Source organism: Ornithorhynchus anatinus, chromosome 6 (genome assembly GCF_004115215.2).
Source record: "Ornithorhynchus anatinus isolate Pmale09 chromosome 6, mOrnAna1.pri.v4, whole genome shotgun sequence".
Classification (NCBI taxonomy): Eukaryota; Metazoa; Chordata; class Mammalia; order Monotremata; family Ornithorhynchidae; genus Ornithorhynchus; species Ornithorhynchus anatinus.
The window spans coordinates 42,946,717-42,965,988 of NC_041733.1; the positions used below are offsets into that span (position 1 = coordinate 42,946,717).

Genomic DNA, 19,272 nt, shown 5'->3' on the forward strand with positions numbered 1-19,272 from the left:
GAGTATTTGTTGGTTGAAATAAATCTTTGTAAAACATTTTTCTCGTTCAAGCATTTAATTTGAATTGTAATGCATCCTTTATCGAAGGGTTGAATGCTGAGGTTTTTGGTTTTGTTTTGCTTTAAATGGTACTTGTCAAGCGCCTAACTGTGTGCCAGGCACTGTACGCAGCGCTGGGGCAGATACGAGCTGATCAGGGTGGACACGGTCCACGTCCCACATGGGGCTCCCGGTCGTAATTCCCGTTTTACAGGGGAGGTAACTGAGACACAGAGAAGGTAAGCGGCTTGCCCGGAGTCACACAGCGGACAAAGTGTCGGAGCCGGTGTTAGAACCCAGGTCCTTCTGACCGTCCCTCCCCTCCTCCGGACCCCTGGTCTATCCGTCAGGCCTCGGGGTTGTTGGAAGAAGAGTCAGTTCAGTTGGTAGGCAATTTGGTGCTTGGTGAAAGAAGGCACTGTAACCGAAGCAAGTCCGACAATTTATATGTAGGCTTTTAAATTGAATTAAGGCAGTTAAATGTTTTGCGGGTATATTACATTTCTGTTATAGGAATTTTTTTTTTACCATCCTTAGGCCTTAGAACACATGTAATTATTTCCTGAATATATTCATGGATATAAATAGATGCATATATTTTAATAAAACGAATAGCACTCACTATTCCCTCCCTACTTAACCTTTCGATTTTTGGATTTTAGCCTCCAAGTTGAATTTGTAACTTTGGACATCCTATGTGTGTTTACAAAATAACAGCGATGGTACTGGTTGATGTTTACAATCCTACATTCCCTCATCTGGAGAGCATTCTCTGCCGTTGTAACGGGCTTATTCTTGTCTTGCGATTAGAAGACGAGTATTTTCCTGTTGGCACAACTGATCAACTCCTTGCTCTTTTTAGGTCAGATTTTGTGCTTTCGATCAAGCAGATGATAATGCCAATCCAACTTCACCAATGTTGTTTACATTGTGATTTGTCCTAGAGCATTCAAGGCACCCAATCGCTTTTAGAACAGTTCATTTGAAATTGATTGGAGTTTTCATTTGCTTTCCTGTCCCTGCTCAAAACTCTGCCCCGATCAGTGTAAATCCTCTTTTAATGTTGGAGGATTTCTCACTATTCAATAATGGATCCAATTACCCAGGATAGGCATGTCTCGCTCGCAACTGTTGACAAGTACATTAAAATCCCGTAAGGTCTTTTACAGATTTCCATGGAGAATGGTTTGAGATGAGACCAGATTTTGTTTTTCAGGCCAGCGTAAGCATAACTTAGTACAGTTTAGTTCCGAGCTACATATTCAGAAGGGTAAAAGATGCTCGTTCCGGCAAGGATCAATAAGTATTTAGCGGGATTAAGGCCGGAATTTAAAATTGTCCAGCAATATGGAAGGTCAGAATTCGGCGATGGTAGGCCGGTGTTCACCTAAATGTAAAAAAAAAGTTGTTGAAGCATTATATGTTGCGCTTAGGTCTTCTACCAGTATGAGAAATATTAGAAATTCGATTTTGGTGGACCTAGACTACGGCGCATCATATGGGAGTTCCATTGATGAGTATCTTGCCAAAACCAGCAACTGGCTAAAAGTGTTAGTGCTGTCCTTTGTTTTTATATGATGATGATGATGATTTTGTAACATAAGATGAGCCACCTACGGGAGCTGGCCCAGAGCCCTTCCACGACATTTTCTCCTCCACCCCTTCAATGTAAGGAGCCTACTTTCTCTCTGTGGCCGTTAGGAGAACCCCAGAGTCCCCAGTGAGTGAGCGGGATCACCGGCAGTAGGACCAGAGGCTTATGATTCCCAAATCTACGCTTGTACCTAGTAGATGACACAGCCTTCTTGTGAACAGAGCCCTTGCAGACGATCGCGTCCTTCCCCCCGCTAGCTTCGGCGGTTTACGCGGGGGTTTTTTCGGTGCGTGCCGTCTTTTGGCATGAGGAACCTCTGCCGATGATTGCATCATGCCCAGCGACTCCAGAATAAGTTTGGGAGGAAATCTGTAGCCCCTGGATTTTGTGTACGTTAACTAAGAAATTCTGCTGAATGCGTATTTGGTTTCAGCACAGCTTACGGCCAAAAGCGCAATGAAATTTCCCCGAAATGCCGGTATTCATCCCTGCTACACAATTCCTGACTGTGCGATAATTTAAGCCTTTGGCTAATTTCTTGTCAATGAATATGCCACATTATGGTCATTTTCATCTCTTTCCAATTCATCTTGGCCTCCTCCCTGGAAAGTTGATTTGCGTATTTCCACAATGGTTTCCGTCATTTAATTTTCTTAGCACAACTCACTTTTGCCTCTATCTAGTTAAATGAGATTTTTAAAAGTGCCGGATACTTTGTGAGAGTGGCAAAAATGGTGCTATTTAATAGTTCTCTGAGATTGGACTGGTAAGTATTGTTTATCTGTTGACTCAAAGTACTGTGGATTTGAAAATATTCCCCCATATGATCTTAAATGCGCATACCCTTTCTCCGATGTTATAATTTGTTTCATGTGTTGTCACCTTGAGGTTCCAAAGTGAAATAGCGGATTTGGTAAATGTGTATCCATCCTTGTTTTAATTCTCAGATTTGAACATTTGTTAATTTGTGTGATCCTTCTTAACCTGATTGAGGCACAGCTTTTGCCTCAAAGGTCAATGTAATTTTGAGCTCTAGAGAATTACTCTGAGATATTAATTTGTTCCCTTTTATCGGAGATAATTTTGTTTGGCTCGGCAAGTGTCCTAATCTAACTGTGGGTACTCAGTGTGAGAGACATTTCTCTTTAATGCTGATTTCATTCTGAGATTTATTTTTAGTCATTTCTCATTCACTTTCCTGTTGCCTTCTCCAAAAAGAAAAACAGCTCTCGCAGTCAACGCTGCTTTGTAAAACAGGTGGTTTAAAATGGCTTTAAACCATGACTGAATTGATTAACTATCTAATGAGGAACTTCTAGCCCCAGTCAAACATTCTCTGTTAGTATCTCAGACTTTCCACCCTTCGTGCCACAGATTTACTATAATCAATAGTGATGCACATTCCTCCTATCTTGCCAGATTTTTCTTTCCCTAACAAAAACACTCCTGTAAATAGAGGAGGAACATCGAGCCCTTCAAATTTTGAAAATGTGTTAATATCATCTGGGGGCGAAGGAGGGGAGAGAACCTGCCCCGGCTTGGAATTAAAAGTGGAATATTTGTAAGCGTGGAAAAATGGAAGAATTCTGAAGCGTGGAAAAGTTGGCCAAGTTTTGCCGGGGGAATCCAACTTGCCTGCTGGAAAAGTGGATCAAGCTAAATAAAAATTCATTTCCCAGTCCAGCTTAACATAGTTGTCCAGTGCAAAGAAATGAAGTACAAGGAAGCATTTCTAGGGATAAGTCTTTTTAATATAAGTGAATCGGAGGTCACTGCTTGGCTTTATGCATTTTAGCCCGAACCTTTGGTAGAAATGTTATTGTCCTGAGTACAGCTACTTGCATCAACAAATTTGAAATCATCTAGTTATTGAGATAGTGACCATAAGGTGGTTAGGGTTGCATGTGTAGCATGACATGGATTAAAGAGCGTATCCTATATTTGAGTTTTGAAGGTAGGGTATGGATTTTTAAAGTTAAAATAGGCTTTGGAAATGAAGTCTCAATTTGGAGGGGAAAAAATGAGATTTACACTCATGGGTTTTGTTTTACCTTGGATTCAGATGCAACTTCAGGTGTGGCATGTGTTTACTTGGTAAAATTACTCCTTTTTGGTGTTGGCCAGTTACACATGCGATTCAGTAAACTACCAAATTTACGGCTTATTTGGAATACGTGGCAAAATTAAGACAACCCGGCCTCATTCAGGGTTTTGGACTCCAACGTCATTCCAAAACGTCGGAATAGATGAACACCCAACCGTGTGCTCTTGATTGGTTCCCTGAAAATGGATTGTTAAATCAAAGAATACCGAGTGAGGTATAGTTTCCCATAGTGCTATCATGTGGACCCCAGAGCCAAAGAGTTGACCTATAGGATATAAATATATTTCCAAACAGTCTGGATGACTATTGTTACATGATCAAAGGGCAAGTGTAAAAATGTCCCAATGATAATGGATATTGAATTAGTGGTTTTTTTCAAGTATGCATGTGTAAATATTTAATTCTAAAGGGTACTTTTCACGTGTTGTTCAGCAAAAAGATACTTTGTACTGACAGAGTAAAAGTCTGTTAGTAGTGCCCAACAGAGCCCTGTTGAAATGGACAAAATGGCGAGCCAAAAGAGCGAAGGGATGGTGTTCGAGCCAAGGTAAATTCTGCTTGCACTGTAAAGCTAGAGCGTTTTCACAAAGTGAGAGAGTACTAAACAAAATACGGGCAATAATAATAGTAAATGATCAGTAAAGATAATACTGTTAAGTACTATGCCGAGGTAGATACAAGATAATCATTTGGGACCCGATCCCTGTCCCACCCGAGTCTCACAACCCAAGTGGGAAGGAAGGAGAAATGGTAATTATGTAATCCCCACTGTACAGATGAGGAAACTAAGGCAGGGAGAAAGTTAAATGACTGGCTTAAAATCACACTGTGGGGCATCCCTGAATTCAACTGTTGGTTATTAGCGGAGGATGTTACAGTGGAATGAGAAGGAGCAGGATCCCCGAGAACGAAAGACCACCTGACCAGAGTGTCAAATTAAAAAAAAAAAATGGCATCCGTTAAGTGCTTACTATGTGCCAAGCACTGTTGTAAGTACTGGGGCAGATAGGTAATCGGGTCAGACACAGTTCCTGTCCCACATGGGGCTCACAGTCTTAATCCCCATTTTACATGCTGCACTAGACCATGCAGTTTAACTATTGTGGAAATGGACCGAAAAGATATGTCAACTATGACAGAAATCAGGTGGATTCCTATTTAAGCCCGTTTTGGCCATGAAAATGTTTTGACAGAATCAGAATAAGTTGGTTTTATTTTGGGGGGGTGTTTAGTCTTTAAAAAGTATTTCAGGGGTGTGGGAGGCAAGGACAAGAGAAGCCAAGTTGAATTGGTTGAAACTAAAAATCCATACCCTATTCATAAGTGATGTCTAAAATATATTTTTCCCCCAACTTGAACGGTATGGGAAGATAACACTCGTCTTGGAAGCCCTTAATTTTTTTTCTTACAGTGGAGTTCGGATTTGAGTCTGATTTCATTGTTTAGCCAATGTTGATGTATGATATTCCAGACTGTATATTTTAACATGTATTTTGAGACTTTACTATTTTATACCTTAAGGTGCATGCAAATAGTTACATTTTATATGTTTAAAGGGTTTGGGGGAGAGTTTGAATGAAAAGATATGAAAGAGAATGATGAAGTATTTTCTGGTTTTGCAAGCTCCAGGGCAAGACAAGACAGCTTAACCTAAAATTTTAATATTTCCACAGCGATTCTTTGGTTACATCCGGCCCGCTTTAAAGTGGGACACGTAAAAGGCCGAGGGAAAAGGAATGAAAAGGATTTAGGGTTTATCTGAGCAAGTCCCATTGTGATGGGTTCATTTTGCGATTGTGTTCTCAGGCTGATAGGGCCATTTCTCATATCCTTCGAAACCCAGATTTAGAAGTTTGACCTGGGCCGCCTTATTTCTAAATATGTGCATTTTTGCCGTTTTACTGGGTTTGGCAGCTTCTCTAAAAGGCAGCTGGTGCAATAGATTACTTTCTTTTGTTTTCTATTCCCGTGCGAACCGTTTTGAAATTTCAGTAACTCGGCATCCAAGACTGCCGTAATTTCATTTTAGTAGACGATAGTCACTCCTTTAACTTCCGGGCGACCCCAGAAACACTGGTAGCGATCTTGGATTTACCGGCTTGACCTAAATTGCTCGTCGGCTTCGGCTCCGTTTGCCACAGTTCCTTCAAACTGTGCTCTGCCACATTTGATTTGGGTGTAAGGTGTGGTAAGGCATTCGTTGAGACGCCGTTTGCTTGGCGTCTGTGGCTGAGTACCCGCTCTTCCCGCCAGTTCTGATTTATTGATCATATTTCGGATCTTTGCTGTTTATGGTTTAGATTGTATTTCATTCAGTCAGCCGAATTTATCGAGAGCTTGCTGTGTGTGGCGCACACAGTACAATATAACACACGTTTCCTGCCCACAATGAGCTTACAGTCTGCCCCTTCTTTCCTTTCTATTTCCTCCCGCACTGCCCAGGTTTTGGGCCAGACTGGCATAGCCTTTGCCTTTAATGTTTTTCCAATAGCACGCCTCCTCCAAGAGGCCTTTCCCAACTAAACCCTCACTTCCTCTTCTCCCACTCCTATCTGTGTTACCTAAAAACTTAGATTTCCACCACTTTTTCACCCCTCCCTGAGCCCCACAGCACTTACGTATGCATCCACAATAATTTATGTTTGTCTCCCCTTCTAGACTGTCACCTTGTTGTGCTCAGGTAGTGAGTCTACCATCTCTTTTATATTGTACTCTCCTAAGTGCTTGCTTCAGTGCTCTGCACACAGTAAACACTCAGTAAGATTGATAGAGTTGCAGCTTAAAAGTTGGGATGCTAAGCGTGATCTGAAGTAAGTGATCTAGAACGAGCCAGAGAATGTTCTTGGTTTCCCGGATAACTTCTCCTTTCTTCAAGAAAGGAAACTTGAAGCAGTCTAAACATCAGCCATACTTTCGCTACGTTCACTAGCCCAAATCTAGTTTGAGATCTTCAGAATGATGCTTTGCTGGAGACAGCTGCCTTTCAAAGGATGTCTTTGGGTCTCTGAGACTCGCAATAGTCAATGAAGAAGAACGTCCTAAAGTGTCTTGTTGCCGAGTTGTGGGAAGAACACTTCTCTTCCCCAAGAAAAGCAGAATTTAGCTATTTCAAGTTTAGTTGCATTTCAGCAGGTTGGTCGGCTTAGAGGTTCCGGGCCTGACTGGGCTTCATAAAAAGGCTCCGTGACTGCCCTCGGAATCTTATTTGGCCGTCCCATCTGAGCTCTCGATGTTGGGAGAGTGATCTTATTCCATGTGTCTAGTATCTTCAGAGCTCCTCGTCGGTCAAGGATCGATTCGGCAGTGAAGTGAAAGGCTGAGGGCAAACTCAAAGCACTGCTCTACCGACAGGGCTAGGGACTGTCCAGTCATCTTCACAGAAAAGGAAAAGTCACCCATCCCAAAGAATATCCTTTTCTCGCCTCTAAGGAGAGGCCCGATATGGTTCCATTTATCACAAAGTCGAAGGCCTCAGATTTGGTATGATCGAATTCTTCAGGAGCCAGTGGTGCTGTTCACCCATTTTGCTCTCAGTTCATTAGTTGGCCTAGAACTGAGGCCTGGCTTCAATTTCTTGGTTGGCCCTGACCGTTCTCCTTGGAAGCGGCATTTTATCTTGTGAGGCCATATTGTTGGAAAATCCTGATTTTCATGGGAGAGTGGAAGAATATCATAGCTTAAGCTGTCTGGCTAGCACACGTCAGCCAAAATAGAACATTAAGTCTTTCTGATTATCATTTCTTTTGGAGAAAAAGGCTTCAGGTCAATGAGATCAGATCAAATAATAGGGCAGGTAGTGGGTCCCATCATATTTTAAAGCCGGAAATCCTTCTGGCGTTCACTGGACTCTTCCCTCTTACTTCATCAGAGTGGCCGATTTTCTGTGCTTTTGAGAAAAAGGAAAGAAAGTAACATCCTTCCATTGTGGAGGGAAGGGGTCCAGGAGGAGAGAGGTTGTTATCAGAGAGGGCAAGGAATTCTGGTGCCCTGCAAGCAGTGCGAGATGTGAAAATATTGGGCAGCGGCATCCCCAGAGGAGAGGTTTTGGAAAGTGGTATTCTGGAAGCCCAGCCACAGGAGCCTGTGAAAAGCTTCCCTTCTGATTCTCTCCCCCTCCTCACCTTTAATTATGGTATTTGTTAAGCACTCACTATGTGCCAGGCACTGTACTAAGCACTGGGGTGGATACAAGCCAATCACCTTGAGCACATTCCCTGTGTCCCACGTGGGGCTCCCAGCCTCAACCCCCATTTTACAGAGGAGGTAACTGAGGCACAGAGAAGGGAAGTGACTTGCCCGGCAGACAAACGTCGGAGCTGGGATTAGAACCCATGGCCCCCAGGCCCGGGCTCTATCCACTGTACCACGTGATTTTTAGGCACTGGAGTGGGAAGACTATCTCAGCAGTTGGTGGTTTTCCTCTGGAATATTGCGGGATATCCATTCCATTCCTGAGGTTGGATCCCAGAGGGTCTTCCTGAAGAGAAAACAAGTTTTTGGTGATTGGTTTAGCTATAAGGAGATGACTGTTCCATCACTGGCCAAGTTGATTTGAGATCAGGCATATGAAGTTCCTTCTCTTTCCCCCGAAGCTCAGAATCAGAAGTTCAGCTCGGGAACCGACAGGCAGTTTGGGCATCAGTAGGACTGTAGGTACCCCAAAAGGTTTCAAATAACTAATCCAGGCTCGTTAGGGATGATATCACAAGCCAAGTGATGGTAAGACGCATGGATTTGACGCATGGATTTTCTCTCGGTCCCCTCAGTCACTTTGGTTCACATCGATTATGGCAACGGACAATGAATATCAAGATTAATCTCTTCCGAAGAGCTAGCCACGGAACAAAAATTAAGGATACTTTAACTCTGTAGTCGTACTAAAAGGTACGGATTTCCAGCTGGAAGGTGAGAAAGCAGGCTCCAAATCTCGGGACCAAACAAAGTCAAGTTACCGCCAGCCTTAAACCCAGTTTTTAATAACTGGCCTGAAAAAGATGGAGCTCTGATCCCGACCGAGCTTCGGCAGATAATGTCTGGCTGATTATGTGGAATCAGTTCATTCTCCGCCTCTCATCTCATTTGGAGTTTTCCACTCGTCTCAGTTTTTGAAGTTTAGAGCGAGATTACGGGCAGTTCTAGAACTCGGGTTATTTTCCTTAAAACTAGCGTTATGGTACTCATGTTTTGGTCAGTGCCACATGCTCGCACACAACTGTTTCGTCTAGCACCACATCACATTCTGTGGGGAGAGACGCGTGTTGTGAGAAAGACGTCTCTCAATTCTGCCATCGTGTGCTGTCAAACACGTAGTGAAAACTGGCATTATTTAAAAACTGACCAGCGTACTACTGTTTGACCACAGTGCGGATTTTCAGTGCGTGATTTGGCTAAAATGCGATAAAGGGAGTAGGGAATTCTGTTTTGATAACAGAGGCTTGATTGGGCTTGGCATATCGCATGATATTAGGAACTCCTAGTGTGTGTCTGCGGGGCATTAGAACGGATGAGTACTTTAATGCGAGCTTCCCTTAATGCAAGATTTTTACAAGAATGTAACCCTTGTGTTACATGAGAATTGGATGTATGTTGACATTGATATTTTGGGGGAGTGATGTGTTGGTTTTGCAGGAATTCATCCAACGGATGTGCTAGTTTGTGGCTCTTCACTTGGCTGATGCAGACTCTTCCTTGAGTGTCCGGACCTTTTTGTATGCGTTTAATGTTTCGCGAGTTTTACGTTACTTCAGCTGCCCGTTGTTCATCTGAGTAGCCAAGTTGCTTATTTTTCTGAACAGAATTATGTTTAGAAGAGCATGAACTTTGGTTTTGGTGCTCAGAATCAAGTATTCTCCCCCGCAAGTATTGGTTGCTATCTGTGAGAATTTTCTGGTTTTGAAGGAATGGAAATCTATTGCACCAGCTACCTACGGAGAAGGAAAAATTATTTACTTGTAATTTGTGTTCTCTAAAGATGTGTGTAATAGCACTCATCTCTCTTACCCTCTGTGCTCTACTATTCTTGATTGGTTCAACAAATTTGCAATTTGAAGCACATCAGGATTGATGGTCGCTGATTTCTTGAACACAGAAGAGAAAGGTATGTACTTTGAACAGATGAACAGACTGATGAACAGAATTGATGGGTAAGAAGAGTTTTAATCCATAAATTCCAAACCGTCTAAATTTAGGGCACAATATGGTGGTCTATTACCCATATCCTTTCAGAGAACATAATAATATGAGGAATTAAATAATTCAGAAATAACACAAGAAAATTCCAAATTTCTGTAAAAAATTACCAATAGAATTTGGCCCAAAACGCAGCGTTTTAATAAGCCACAAATTTTCAGAGTCCTTACTGCTAGCCTGATATTTGTTTTTGTCGAGGCACAAGTTCAGACTGAATTGTATGTTCTTCAAGGATGTCTTTATTTTCAGCCACGCTTCTTTCTGTTTGCTCATATGTAGCTTATATCTTACCCTGGTTTTTGAGATTGAGAATCTTTTTAAGGATGAGATTGGACATAAAGTGTGTTCTGAACACAGGATCCATGAGTGGTTTTTTGTTGTTTTTGTTTTATTTCAAAGAATCGCTAAGAAGATGCTGTTGGAAGAAATCAAAGCTAATCTTTCGTCAGATGAAGATGGATCGTCCGATGAGGAACCCGAAGAAGAGAAAAAGAGAACTGGAAAACAAAATGAAGGGCATTCAGGAGATGATGGTAGGTGCCTTGATTTGGTGAACGAAAAGAGAAATGAACCATTTTCTCAAAGCAGTGTTTTTCTTTTATTTGATTAAAATATTTAAGATTTAGGAGACATTTGCCATCAGATGTTTTAGCATGTCTTCTTACAGAAATAATGCCACCTTTTGGTTTCAGTGGTTATCTGAGAGCGTCAACCATGCTCTCGTTTCATTTATTCATTCAGTTTATTGAGCGCTTACTCTGTGCAGAGCAATGTACTAAGCAATTGAGAGAGTACAATGCCACAATGCACATCCCCTGCCCACAACAAACTTACAGTCTAGAGGCGGGGAGACAGACATCAGTGCAGATAACTACATTACGGATATGTATATAAGTGCAGTGGGGCTGGGAGGGGGGAAGAACAAAGGGAGCAAGTTAGGGCAATGCGGAAGAGAGTGGGAAAAGAGGAAAGGAAGGGAAAAGAGGAAAGTTTCTTGTATGGAATCATTCATTTTGGCAACTTTGCAAATAAATGGATTTGCTTAGAAACTGTAATCAGCACTAAAGAATGAACTGCTAAATTTTGGGGCTGGATTATTATTAACCCTGATTATTATTATTGTTTTTATTGTTTTTGTTAAGCACTCACTATGTGCCGAGCACTGTTGTAAGAGCTGTGGGGTTAATCAGGTTGGACACAGTCCCTGTCGCACATGGGGCTCACACTCTTAAGCCCCATTTTATAGATGAGGTAACTGAGGCCCAGAGAAGTTAATTTTGACTTGCCCAAGGTCAAACAACAGGCAGACGGCAGAGGCGGGACTAGAACCCAGGTCCCAGGCCTGTGCTCTGTCCACTCAGCCACGCTGCTTGTCATTCAGAAGTGATTCAGCAGTTACAGGGCAAATATCGACTTTCCGGCTTATCTGTGCAATTTTAGACGGTATCATAGAGAAAATAAACTTGTATGTCTTCTGTTAACTCTGTCCTTTCAGAGGAGAATGATGCGGAAGACAATTCTGAATCAGACTCGGACTCTGAAGAATCTAAGAAGCCGAGATATCGACACAGATTGCTGAGACACAAATTGTCCATGAGCGATGGAGAGTCAGGAGAGGAGAAGAAGGCGAAGCCTAAAGAAACCAAGGAAACCAAACGCAGAAGTCGGAGAAAAGGTATGAAATATAGATGCCGAAGAATTTAAGAGAATGAAATGACAGAACAATTGAACAACACGGCTTAGATGTTGACAAGGCTTTTCTCTTTCTGTGGTATCTCCTGGCAGTTCCCGTTTTTCTCGTAGTTGACCACCTTGTGTATATTCTCCTCGTGTATATTTTCCATTCAGTAGTGATTAAAGATGTGCTGGAAGTGAGGCTGTGCAGTTCCATTATTGCACTGGCCTGCTTTTAGGCCTGTGTAAATACTTAAAATTAGGAAAGGAGCCCAAATCTTGTGAACTACTGGGTTTTCACGTGGCAGATCTGTGTGTTTGTGTATATGTGTGCGCGCACACGTGCAGGCATTCTTCAGTGACAGTGTCTTCCTAACCACAGGTGCTGTTCAGTAGATGCTTTGTATGGGTTGTGGCTATTTGCCCATTTGGACTTTAGTCTGATGCTGAAGTTGGCGGGGGGGGAGGGGTGCGTTCTGAAATTTATTCCTTTTGCCACCTCCAAAAACTAAATTTGCAATTTGAAACTTTTTGTCCACCCCAGTTGAAAATCCCGTTTCTCCGAATTCGAATGTCTCTCCTCAGTTTAGGAGTGTAAATTATGCATCGTACCAAAGAAATGTTCTCCGTGGATCGACCGGGAATCGGTTGAATTGTAATTTTTTGTCATTTCCTTTTGCTATCCTATTTTAGCAGTCTTCTTTTTATAAAGCAGATGTTTGTTATGCACTTTGGTTTTTTTTTTCAACCCGAGTGGAGAATATTCTCCCATTTGAATGTTTTGTGTGCAACAGTCCCGTGTACCAGTATTCGTTCGGATGGGAAATTGTTGGTTCACAGTGTCCTGTTGAAAGGAATTTTGTGAACAGCTCTCTCGGGGCAGGATCCTCCCGTACTCGGACTCCCACATTCCTTGATTACAGCGGCCTTCGGGGGACGATGGCTTATCTAGGCTGCAGAAAGGGGTTCTTTGTCTTCCCTCCTTGTGAGGTGGACATTCGATACATTTCACGTAGCTTGGCACTGAGCCATCCAGTGAAAGATGCTAGTCGCCCCACCTCCCGGCAAAATCACAAGTAAATACAGAGGGGAAAGAAGCCCTACACCAAGAACGAAGCAGTGGCCCATCACTTCTTGCCCAGGGCCAACCAGTTCTGTGGCAGTCGGCAGGTGAAGCTGAGCCTGGAGAACATGTATTACAGTGGTGATGCCACTTGGTCATTTTTCTTTTTCTGTGTTGTGGTTTTTCATAGCAAAGGAAGCAGCCATGGCCTAGTAGAAGGAGAACAGGCCTGGATTCTAATCCTGGCTCCACCCATTGTCTGTTTGGTGACCACGGGCAAGTCACTTAACTTCTCCGGACCTCAGTTACCTCACCCCGGAAAACCGGGCTTGAGCCCCATGTGGGACAGGGATCGGATCCAACCCGATTACTTTGTACCCACCCCAGCGCTTAGTACCCCTCCTGGCACAAAATTAAAGTGCTTAACAAATACCATTAAAAAAAAAAATCCGTATTGTGACTGCTGAGTATTCTGAGAATATAACAGATCCAGCTGCTAATCTCGTCTCGCCTACTCAGCAAACAGAACAGCTGCAGAATCTGATTCTTTCCACTCAAGAACAAACAGAACAAATCCAGAATGTCAATATAGTGGAAGCCCTAATGGATGCTCTCCAGTCTGAACGACGGCACGGCATCACATTCTCAAAAGCAGCCCCTTTGAGCGTCTTCGAGCTCCTCAAATTATGACAGAAGAATTTGGTTTAATAATAACAATGTTGGTATTTGTTAAGCGCTTACTATGTGCAGAGCACTGTTCTGAGTGCTGAGGGAGATACAGGGTAATCAGGTTGTCCCACATGAGGCTCACAGTCTTCATCCCCATTTTACAGATGAGGTAACTGAGGCCCAGAGAAGTGAAGTGACTTGCCCACAGTCACACAGCTGACAAGTGGCCGAGCCGGGATTCGAACCCATGACCTCTGACTCCCAAGCCCGGGCTCTTTCCACTGAGCCATGCTGCTTCTCTATATAACTGCCCAGCTCCCCCCAGACAGCTGAGTCAGATGCCCGGGGGGCAGTATCATTCCCAGCTTAGTAGGGAACCAGACCAACTCATTTAGGGAAGAGCAGAGTCCAACTGAGTAGATTCCCGATTCCTGATGCCCTCTAGACTGTCAACCCATTGTGGGCAGGGTCTGTGTCCGTTCTCTTGTTATATTGCCCTCTACCAAGCGTTTAGTACAGTGCTCTGCACACAGTAAGCACTCAATAAATGCAATTGACTGACTGATCCTCCTGGTCCCTCCTCCATACTCTAGATTGTTAGCTCGTTGGACGCGGGGAACAGGTATCCCAACCCTGTTGCGTTTTATTCTCCACCTCTCTGTGCCTCAGTTACCTCATCTGTGAAATGGGGATTGAGATTGTGAGCCCCATGTAGGGCAAGGACGGTCTACAACCCGATTTGCTTGTATCCACTCCAGCGCTTAGTAAAGTGTCTGGCACCTAGTAAGCACTTACCAAATACCACAGTTATTATTATTACTCTTTCAAGTGTTTAGTCCAGCACTCTGCACCTAGTAAGAACTTCATAAATACATTGATGATGATGATTTGAGTCAACCAGGTGTCCTATGCTCTTCAAATTCGGAATCAAGTTTTCTGAAGGGTGGGAGGGGCATTGTGCGCATCCTGAAAAATGCATTTTTTGAATGTCAGTTATATTTATTTAGAGCTTATTGTGTGCAGATCACGGTACTAAGCGCCTAGGAGAGTTCACTGTACCAATAAATGGACACATTTCCTGCCCACAGTGAGCTTACTGTCTAGAGGGGGAGACAGACATTAATATAATAGATGGATGAAGTGCTTTTCAGGAAGTAGAGTATTGTTTGTAGCATCTTTTATTAAGTATCTCAACTTGAATTTAACCTTTTTAACTATAGTGATGAGTGCTTTTCACTTTTTTTTCTCATGCGGTTTGCTGAGGGAAGCAATTATGACTTTTCAAGACAACTTGAAATTCATGTCGCTTAATGATCAGTTGTAGAATATCCCCTATATTAAACCCAATTGCCGTATATTATCAGTTTAACTTTTTAAATGGAGTCTGTTTAACCTTTTAGTTTGACCATTCTATTAGCCTTATAGATTATGAGTCTTTTGAGGGACAGGGTCTCTATCTAATTTGCTCCTGTATGCTCTCTCCCAGCGCTTAGTACAGTGCTCTGCACACATTAAGCACTTATTTATTACTACTACTTACCACCCTAAAGAAAGCAAGGTAACCTTAATAGCATCGAACTGTCAGGTTGAGTAATAAGTCTTTTACATCTTTTGGAAATGCTAGAAAGGAGAACTACTCTCAGAGAAACGCTCGTATCATTATTATTATTATTCATGCTATTCTGTGTAAATCATAAAGTAAAAACCGAAATTAACACTCTGGGAGTTTTGAGAGAGAAGCTCAAATATTACCCACATCTTAACCTTTAATGATGCCCTATCCCCTCCAGTTATGTATGTGCGTTTATAGTTTTAGACCTCAGAAATCCATTCCTTATTGATGTGCAGCTCTCACAGCCTCTACGTCTAATTACCACCAGTGAAAAATCAAGTGTTTGTGTGAGAGTCGGGGAGGGCGCGGCTGGGGAGGAGGGGTGATGTTTGGGTCTGAAAGTCATCCTGGGTTATGTGGCTATCCCGGCCTAGCTGTAGAGTACGTAGTAGTATCTAGGTAAAAACCCTGGCACGACTGCCGTGAAGACGGTAGTAAATTTCGAATCCGCTGCTCTGCTTCTCCCTGGGCTTCCAATAGAAGCGAGAATTCTGGGGAGCCCAGCAGGAATCAAGAGCAGCAGACGCTGGCAGGAATACAAACTTGGCGCCAAAGAGATGAAACCCGCTACCGCTGTGTCCTGTGTAGGTACGGGCCTTGTGTCATCTTAAGATGCCGTTCGCCATCTGAGAAGTCAGGACCATATAGAAGACAAGAATCTTTAAAATGAGCTAAAGCTGAGAGATAAGGTAGAACGCCGTGAGCAGTCTTACCTTATTGGCAGACGGGATAATTTAAGGTTTTACTCTTTCCCCCAGTGAGCAGCGAAGATTCGGGTGATTCGGACTTCCAAGAATCTGGAGTCAGCGAAGAAGTTAGTGAGTCTGAAGATGAACAGCGGCCCAGAACGAGGTATGCATTTTGCCTGTTCGAGTGTTTTCCATTTCCTACCGAGGTAAAATTTCAGGAACTGCAACGCAGCCGCAGCGAATTAGAGAAGAGATGATTTCAGCTCACCTGCTTGCTGCCATCAAAAAGCAGAGTTAATGCCTTCGAGTTTCTAATTCCGTAGGAAAGCGGTTGGGAGAGAGAGGACGCGAAAGATAAAATGGTTTCGATGTCTTATAAATAACATTAATGACAATGGCACTTACTAAGCACTTACTATGTGCCAGGCAATGAACTAAGCACTGGGGTGGATACAAGCAAATATGCGACGGGTTGATTTCTTCCATTGATCTCTTCTATGAGACTTCACTATTTTCTGTTCTTTGGAAACTAGTTACAGCCACTCCTGTCCAATTTTAAACTGCCTGCCCCGTTCTCAGGATGCTGTTTTTGCTTAGATGTATCGATTTTTGCGTCTTTCCGTGGGTCCCGTGGGTGGATTTTTCGTACTGCGCAACCGTCAACATTCATGCAGTGTATTTAAACAGGGTTGGGCGAAGTCTGTCGTGCTAGTTGATTGGTGGTGAACAAAGCTTCGGCCCTTGATGGCTCCTGATGCAGTTGGCGAAACTTGCAGGCTCTATTGGAGTCATTTCTAGTTCCCTAACTTATTACTTATCAGCGGGCATCTGATAGGACAATGAAAGGCAGGCTGCAGGGGGAGAAACGAGCAAAGAAATCTGCACGGAAAAGAAATGTCTTCAACTCCAAGTGGCCACCGCGTACGCTTTCTGTACAGTGACAGAATCTTCGACTTCGCTGCAGGCCTGGAGTCCATTTTGTCTCCTGTACGCAGGGCTCTTTGTAACCAGGTTGGCTCTTTCAAACGGGCCCCGGGTTTTTCCCGGGAAGGAGTCCAAGCGAGGTCTCCTAGATAATCAGCAATGAAAATAAGCACTGTACTATGAAACGACCGTGTATCCGCCGTCACTCTTGGAGGACGTGTCTAAATTTAGGCCTCTTGCCAGTCAGCGTGTAATCTGCGCTATTATGCTCCAGTGTGTGGATCTCCTAAGTATCTTTCCATTTCTCAGATCTGCGAAGAAAGCAGAATTGGAAGAAAACCAACGGAGCTATAAGCAAAAGAAGAAAAGGCGGCGTATTAAAGTTCAGGAGGACTCTTCAAGTGAAAACAAGGTAGTGTCTGCATAAGCATATTTAGGGGTACTGTTTGGTGATCGGGTTTTGTCTTCACCGAATGCTAGGATGCAGGATTTTTTTTAGGCCCATCTTATCCAGCTTTTCCCTCCTAACTTGTCGGACAGCTGCCGATGGTTTAGACAGCTATATTTCAAAGGGACCGCATCACAGTAAGGGCTGCTGGGGTGTTCTAAGACTGCCCCAGATCCAATCAGCAAGGGTTCCCCAACACTTCAGAGGCCGGTTCTTTTCAAAGGAATGGTTTCTGACCACCCGATCTTCCCCGCACATCCGTGTGGTCTTTTTTCGGGAAGTCAAAGCTCACTCTCCACGAACGCTACTTAAACCGCAGGCAGGGATTTGGGCGGGATCCCCGTCGCAGATGGTAGCGACGTCTCGGTCTGGGCCCGGAGAATTTTTGGCCTCGAGAACCCACGCGAAGGTATCGAGCCCAGTATCAAGGTCTTTACACCATCACTCGCAAGCGCTTGACACCCCCCACACTTCTCCCATAATGTTCCCGTCAAGCCTAGTCGGGGCAGCAGGTGCACAGATGAGCAGGTTGGCCTGCACAGCGCTTAGTGCACGCAGGAGTTCTATGGGCAACACCCCTTCGTGACTAGAGGGCCCGCGGCATAGTGCCAATGCCGGTCCATAGGGCTAGCAGATCAGACAGTGGTCAGTCCTATTTACTGAGTGCAGAACCCTGTCCTGAGCGCTTGGCAGAGTGCAATATTACAGACACATTCCCTGCCGACAACTAGCTTACGCCAGGGGAGCCGTCTCGATGGGTCCGTCGGTCTTTCAGCCACCGGTAACCGGCTGTTTTCAGCATCGTTGTTGAGCGAGGTGTCCCAGGTGGCTCATTGCTGCTGAGGAGGTAGCCCCAGGAGGCAACCCCCCTCTTTCTGGCTGTTTTGCCCTTCCACCCCAAGAAGGTTTGGTGTGGGTGTCAGAGGTGGGGACAGAGACGGTAAAAAGGAGGAAATGAGTAGTGGCTTAGAAATGCGAGTATGTCTGGGTAAAGTGCTCATGTAACTTATAATTTAACGTATTTCCGCTAAAAAAGAATGGTTTTCTTTGTAATGGGGGATTTTGAAAAACACTATTTTGCTACCACATTACGGTGCGAGGTTTTGGTTTCGATTCTGTTTGCAGTCAAAGCTGCATCTTCGGATGCGATATAAACCATTGTGTATCCGTGTTCAGAAAACCCCCTTTTCTTGTGTGTCGCCTTACACGTCCGCTGTCCTCTGTGGGAAAAGAAGGGGGAGAGCAAAGAGAGAGGTCTCTGCTCAAGAACGCCCTTTCTTCTTGACCGTGCTTCCTGTCTTGCCTTTCTCCTTTCTCCCCTGTATACTTCTCCCAAGAAGTTGCTGGAAGAGAGGGCAGAGATTTTAGTCCCCTTTCCTGGTTTCTATCATTTAGTGTCTGAGTTTCTCTGAATCTCTTCTCTGTCCAAACCCAACTGGGTACGTCTCACTGCAAGACTAGTAAAGGAAAATGGTTGACATTTCAGGAGTTGGGGGAGAAATGCAAGGAGGGTGATTCACCGAAACAGGAGACCAGTGACAGGCAAACAGAGATGTGAAAGAAAGAGGAATGAAGGATATTTTTCCATTCTGAAGCGTCCGATTTGAGGCATATCGATCAATCCGGGGTCATGTTACTTTCAGATTGATGTAGTTTCATGCTCCTGCTGTTTTCTTGGAAGTGTATAGCAATTTGATTCTAATCACAGTTAAGGTAGTGACAGAATGTTTCATAGCAAATGTTCGTGTCAGTAACTTTTAAGATGTCCTTATTTCCTGGTTTGGATTGAGTAGGAAAGGACCATCTCCATGGAACAGGCAAATAATTGCAAAAGAAAACAGCTTCATTCAGTAAGAAGTCCTGGTTAAGTGTTTTCACCGTTTACTTTTGATGTAGTTGTGACTTTTAAGCATTTTCATTTTAACAGAGTAATTCGGAAGAAGAGGATGAAAATGATGATTCAAAATCTCCTGGTAAGGGGAGGAAGAAAATTCGAAAGATTCTTAAAGATGATAAACTAAGGACAGAAACCCAGAACGCCCTGAAAGAGGAGGAAGAGAGGAGAAAACGAATTGCCGAACGAGAACGAGAGAGAGAAAAATTAAGAGAGGTAATTGGTGGTTTGTTTAACTTCTCTTTTGTTGGATACATTTCTGCCAAGGCCAGGTATAGAAATTACTCTTTTTATTTTTTTAATGGTATTTGTTAAGCGCTTACTATGTGCCAGGCACTGTAATAAGCGCTGAGGTCGATATCAGCTAATCAAG

At 43.5% G+C, this 19,272-nt stretch overlaps 1 protein-coding gene across 2 annotated transcripts in view; it reads left to right on the forward strand.

Annotated features, from left to right (window-relative positions):
* ATRX (ATRX chromatin remodeler) overlaps nucleotides 1-19,272 on the forward strand; it is a 158,256-nt gene that overhangs the window by 64,452 nt on the left and 74,532 nt on the right. For both annotated transcript variants that reach the window (XM_029067289.1, XM_029067291.2), the window contains exons 11-15: nucleotides 10,326-10,459; nucleotides 11,422-11,601; nucleotides 15,703-15,796; nucleotides 16,867-16,969; nucleotides 18,933-19,115. In XM_029067289.1, the coding sequence (XP_028923122.1) occupies nucleotides 10,326-10,459; nucleotides 11,422-11,601; nucleotides 15,703-15,796; nucleotides 16,867-16,969; nucleotides 18,933-19,115 (694 nt within the window). The remainder of the gene's footprint in view (nucleotides 1-10,325; nucleotides 10,460-11,421; nucleotides 11,602-15,702; nucleotides 15,797-16,866; nucleotides 16,970-18,932; nucleotides 19,116-19,272) is intronic.